At 26.6% G+C, this 6,311-nt stretch overlaps 1 protein-coding gene across 1 annotated transcript; it reads left to right on the top strand.

The window, feature by feature from the left end:
- The first annotated feature begins 2,041 nt into the window (after nt 1-2,041).
- LOC100802241 (non-specific lipid transfer protein GPI-anchored 5) lies at nt 2,042-3,461 on the top strand. Its single transcript, XM_003555293.5, has 3 exons — nt 2,042-2,611; nt 2,916-2,960; nt 3,131-3,461. Exons 1-3 carry the CDS (start codon nt 2,281-2,283, stop codon nt 3,262-3,264), a joined length of 510 nt encoding a protein of 169 aa, XP_003555341.1. The 5' UTR covers nt 2,042-2,280; the 3' UTR covers nt 3,265-3,461.
- The last annotated feature ends 2,850 nt before the right edge of the window (nt 3,462-6,311 follow it).

Genomic DNA, 6,311 nt, shown 5'->3' on the forward strand with positions numbered 1-6,311 from the left:
AACATTCTTAATAATAATAACATTCTTGGAGATATCACACCTTGAAACAAAGGCTCCTTACGTACATCTCCAAAAGGAATGCTTAAATGAGTTATTTAAGTTTAAGTAATGTTGCTTAACAAATTTTTCATTGAAATTGATGACTTGATTGTGTTGTTTATATAAATAATTGTTGTTTAATTGATTATTACTAAAAAAATTATTTTAAATTTAAAATTTAATGTAATTCAAATTAAGTTTTCAGTACCTTAGCTATTGAAGTGAAATATTATGTAAAATTCTTAAATTTATGTTATAGAACTTATAAATTTAAGATAAACAATTTATTTAAGTGATTTTACATTATAAATGTTATAAAATTTATTATTAATTTTTTGTGTATGCCATTAATTGCAATTAAATACTATTAAAATCTTTGAAACGTGGCAACGTGGAGTCTAGTTGTGTTTCATGCGGCTTGATGAGGTGGTCAGATAAAAAATAAAATTACCTTTTTTTTTTCTAACAATTGTCTAAACTTTGTGTTTTTGTTCCCATACCTAGAAACTCAAGGTTTTAATCCCTACAAAATAATTTTTTTATGTTTTAGTTTTTGTCACCAATTACTAAGTGACTTCGTTATCTTTAGGTGCTCTAACATTATCATAGAAACAAAATTGAATATGTAAATTTGCCAAAAAATTTCTAACAATTGTTAAATATATAGTCACAAATTGGAGTATATTAGTAGAATTAAATGGTATATTTATATTTTTCCTCAAATTTAATTTATTTACATAGATTTTTTTTTTGCTTTTGATTTATATAGATAGATAGATTGAACTCTGAACAAAAAAACAAATCAACGCTGCAGAAGAATTTGAAATTTTTAATGATGATATTTTATGATTTAAATATGTAAAAAATATATAGTTATTTATTTTAAATAATTTAGTTAAATCAGTTCAACCAATAACTCTGTTGATCAAACCAATAACGACTCGTTAACCTTTTTCATGCGTCCAGTAAAAAAAAAAAAAAACTTTTTGATTCGTAATAACTCGTTAATTTGATATTTCCATCCAGTTGATAATCACTCTGAATCTGAGGTGATGATATGGTTTTAAATATCTATATTATTAAATTTGAAATTCTTTAAATTTTTTATTTTATAATATAAGGTCATTAAAATACATCATAATTGTCCTTCTGTTGCAACTTACAAGAGACATTTGCACACCATGATTGCAAGAGAATTAATTAATCGAGAATGCTTTGCTCAATTTCTCCGAAACTGCTTAATTACGTCTGTAATGCGACATCCTGTCTTCTCTTTGACGCAGTTCTCATCCCACAAATTTCTTCTGTTCATATCGATTTCGGATCCCCAAATTCAACAGATTAAGCGTAAAAAACACGAAGTTAGTTTTATTGAGTCATATTTCAAAGCCCATGCTTGTATTCTCACTCAAACTTAACTAGTGACTAACACGTCCACAAATTATGTTCTTCCCTCCCCGGATGTTATAACCCACTCATTTTTAAAATAGCTTGTGACCACACTGCTGCAAAGTATTAAACTATAGTCAAACTGATTTTAAATAATATATAAAACAATATTATAATCAAGGAGGAATTAAATTATATAGTTAACTTTAATAATTATTATATTATTTTTATAATTTGATTAAAAATGTGATTTTTATTAATTTAAAAATTATATCTAAATATTATCAAAATTGTCTATGTCAAATTTTATCAAAATTAAATAAAAAATATAATAAAATATTTATATTTTAATATATTTTAAAATATTTATATTATGTTGATTTTGAATTAATAAGAAATTTTATATAGGTAATATATTATAAGAAACTTCTAATTTAATATAATTTGATTTCTCCTTATTATAATTTTATAATATTAAAAATTAAATATTATTATAATTTTTCTTAATTAATTTAAATCAGACACTAAATTAATTCATGTATTTTTCGATCAAACCGGTTAGCCTAATTTCTATAAAAGTTACTTGGACTTTTTTATGCAGGTTAAAGGGTTCAAATGTCCGCGTTTGAACTTTGAACTGCTTAAAAAATACGAAGGTGCTACCAAATCCCAAATAGACCTCATCTGATTTGAGAGTTAGTAGTTCACCAACATAAACCAACCCTTTATTTTATAATTTTTTTGCCTCAATATTCTTTAATCCCTATAAAAGCCCGTCCTTTCCAAACCGTTATACCAAACACAGCTAGCTAATTAGTCACATATAGACGATATCTTGTTCGAATTATTGGAATGGCAGCACAAGGGAAAATGGAGATGGGTGTGGTTTTGGTGGTAATGATCATTAGCATGATGTGTGTAGGGGCTAAGGCACAACAATCAAGTTGCACAAGTGCGTTGGTGAACCTGTCTCCGTGCCTAAACTTCATAACGGGGAACTCCTCCACCCCTTCTTCTGGGTGCTGCACACAGCTTTCCAGTGTTGTCAGGTCACAACCACAGTGCCTGTGCCAGGTTCTTAACGGGGGAGGATCTTCATTGGGAGTTACAATCAACCAAACCCAGGCCCTGGCTTTGCCTGGGGCTTGCAATGTGCGGACCCCACCCATCACTCAGTGCAATGGTAAGATAACAAAGTTTATTCTTAGATCATCATATGAGCCAAATATCAAATGAGTCTCTAATCAATTAAAATCACTAAGGTAAAGTTCAAATTAATCTAAATCTAATTCATATGAGTAATCTTTACATATCATGTATCATATATAAAAACAAAAGTGTCATTAACATTTTTCATTAGATATTATATCTATATTTTTCTATCTTTTTGCTCGAGATGTCGCCTAGCATCTGGAGTTCACAAATAATTTTTCAATTCATATATATATCTTGGTGATAATTAATTTGCATCATGTGTTTGTGTACAGCTGCTTCACCAGTGGGATCTCCTTCTCCTAATTCGGATCCATCAGGTATGTACATGAATGTTAATTCAACAAGTTCAGGAAGTGTGATTGAAGGGAGAAAGAAAACTCTTTGACATTATAACAAATAAAAAAATAAGACTAGGAAAGTGATATTTACGATCCAAGTTGTCCACGTACAACGTTAATTACCCATACAATTTCACATTAAATTGCAGGAACCGGATCCACAAACGTGCCAACCACAGATAATGGCTCCTCTAGTGCAACTTCCGTCAAGTTATCGATTCCTCTGATGTTTTTTGTTCTTGCAGCAACATATGCTCCAACGTTCGGAACACTGATTCTTTAATACGTTGGCCTCCCATTAAGAATTATATATATATATATATATATTGTATATATATTTGTTATTCATGATTGTCGTTTTATATATGTTATTCATATTTGTGATCTGTCTATGGTTACATAATTTTGTATTGTGGAGAGATATTACTCCCCCCTTCACTAATAAATATGGATTGTACTTTGTTTTTATCTTTAGGAAAATAATGGCATATGTTTACAATAATTTATGCATTTTTATTCAACTTCAACTAAATTAGACTCTCTTCACGATTGAACTTTATTTGCTACTACATTCTTACTTTAACATATATATTTAACTTTTTAACGTAAAAAAAGGTCAAATGACACATGATTTCTTATCTTATTTTTTTTTCAATTTGATCATTTATTTTTTTAAAAAATCATTTAGTCTTTTATCTTTCTGAATTGATTCAAAATGATCGTTTAACATCGTTAATGAAATAAAGGTATTGACGGCTAAAAATCACCACAAAATATAATGTATTTTTTTCTGCATCACTAGTTGTGGTGCACTGACCACAAAGCCAGTTTTGTTGTCCATGATTAAGCAGAGGAATTTGTTGTGCTTATAGGAAGAAAGGAGATGTTGGAGATTTTTTATGTGATCAAGTGAAACCAAGTTTTGAAATAGTATTAGGACTTGTGTCCAAGTACTCTCTCAAAGGACTAATTGTTATCTAGGCAATTCCAATTAAAAGACTAAGGTTTGTAAAAGTATTTCTCAATGGTTTGTATTTGAATACCAAAAGAACAATGTAAGAATAAATGCAAGTAATTAAAAGAGAATAATAGCAGAACAATTACAGTGTTGCGAAAAATGGATGCTTTAAAAATAGTCAGAGTTGGATTTGGTTTCTCCCTTTTTCAATACAATAATCTCAATCAATCTTGTTTTTCATGCAACTTATCCTTAATTTACAGTTTTATTCTAACCCTAATGTTTTAAGCAAAAAAGTCTAAGTTATTTAAATTAATTCTCAATGTCTTGGCAAATCAACCTAAGCAACATGCATTAATGTTTAAGAATTAACGGAGTTTAATCGGTATTCACCTATGTCTAGAATCAATCCCAAAAAACTATCGATTCCTAAAATCAAATCATAGGTGATTAGTTTAAAACAAATATTAAGAGAAGAAGAATAATAATAAAACTGAATAACTATATTAAAGAAAGAGTATTGCATGAGATTTGGTTAAGCCTTTCCAACCTCAACAAATGAGAAAATTAGTTGTTCATAGCTTGATTACAATGGCCAAAAGCAATCCTATACAAATGCCTAATCAAACCAAGTAAAGATCCCTAAGAATGGTTCTATTCTTTGCTAGAAAGTTGTTCCCAAAACGCAATAGAATGGCCACTCAATTAAACCTTAGGTCTTTTATATTCTAATATGGGCTTGGCTTGTTGTGACTACTTCGCTTAAGCATGAGTAATGAGATCTTATAATTTCTTTCAAAGCATATTTTGACTCTCATCACTTAAGCGTGAGTAACAATTCGCTTAAGCAAAACCTTATCTCTTCTCACTTAAGCGCACAACAAATCACATTTAAACGAGGGTTCCTCAACTTCATTTTCCATAAAACTTCATAAAAATATCAAAAAGTCCTAAAAACTAAAAATATAAATAGCCTAAGTGTTAATTCCTAATTTATCCTAATTTTGAGTTAAAACAAGACTCGATATATAAAAAATGTTTGATAATCACCTAAAAATATAAATAGCCTAAGTATTAATTCCTAATTTATGAGTTAAAACAAGACTCAATATATAAAAAATGTTTGATAATCACCTCAAATAATGTGTTAAATAATGAACAAAAAACCATAAAATGAATAACCATTGCAATAGGTTTTTTATAGAATCAGTGCAATAGTTTTAAAAAATAAATTATCAAAATTGTTTTTAAAAGATGTTAGGTTGATATTCTTTTTATTGAAGGCTGATATTATTAGCATCTGTATACTTGTATATCTAAGTAAAATAAAGTCGAGTACAAATAGTAAAGTGGAATTTAAATTATCAATTTTATAAATTTATTAATTGTCATCATTCATATTGAACATATATTATTAGTAAATTATTTCCAAAAAAAATATTATTAGATTTGAGAAAAAATGTTAGGTTGATATTCTTTTATTGAATGTAGTATTTATTGTTATTAATGTAATATTTATACAAATATATAAATATATAACTTTTTCATTATATAGTATGCCACAAATTCTTTATTTATTTGATATCTTATAAAAATTAGTTTATAAAACATGTTTTTTTATAAATAAAAAAAACTGGAATGTATATTAATATAATATATAGAAAATATCGTATACGTGTAATTTATGTATATAAGTAAATTAGATTTGAAAATAAATGTTAATATAACATTTAATGATAATACTTTCTTGAATGTAAATATTTAAATGTATATTAATACAATATACAAAAATTTATAAGTATATATAAATAAATAAATTATACTTGAAAAATATTAATGTAGCACTTAATAGTATTAATATAATATTTATTCAAACATGTAAATAAATAGGTTTTTTCTTTATAGTATATTACAATTTTTTAATTAATTAATATTTATAAAATTTTAATATTTTGAAAATTATTTTTTGAAATTTACTTAATATATCTTTAAAATTAATTTCTAGAACATATGTCTATTTTTAAAATATTTTTAATTAAAATAATAAGATCAGAAAATTAGTTGTTGAGAAAATATTTTTTACACACAAAAAATACAAAAAAAATAAGGTGGTTGCATAGAGAAAAAGAAGAGTGCAAATAGAATTACCCATTAAAACTTTGGAAAAAGTTAAACTATATATGGGCTACATTGACTAAATTCTTGTTTGGTCCATCTGTAATTCTTTATATACTTTCATTGCGATTCTACTCACCTTTTTTCCTTTAGTGTTTTGGTAAAAAAAAATAACTGTCCATTTTTGGAACACTATTATGAAAATACTAAGTAGTAGATAAATATGTTAAATTTTAGTTTTCGGGATGTACTAAGTA

The sequence above is a fragment of the Glycine max genome, chromosome 20, assembly GCF_000004515.6.
Source record: "Glycine max cultivar Williams 82 chromosome 20, Glycine_max_v4.0, whole genome shotgun sequence".
Lineage (NCBI taxonomy): Eukaryota > Viridiplantae > Streptophyta > Magnoliopsida > Fabales > Fabaceae > Glycine > Glycine max.

Bases quoted from the DNA above. Each gene is read 5' to 3' on its own strand.
- LOC100802241 (XM_003555293.5), top strand. From the start codon at position 2,281: ATGGCAGCACAAGGGAAAATGGAGATGGGTGTGGTTTTGGTGGTAATG. The intron at 2,612-2,915 runs GTAAGATAACAA...GTTTGTGTACAG, and splicing joins ACCCATCACTCAGTGCAATG to CTGCTTCACCAGTGGGATCT. The intron at 2,961-3,130 runs GTATGTACATGA...ATTAAATTGCAG, and splicing joins TCCTAATTCGGATCCATCAG to GAACCGGATCCACAAACGTG.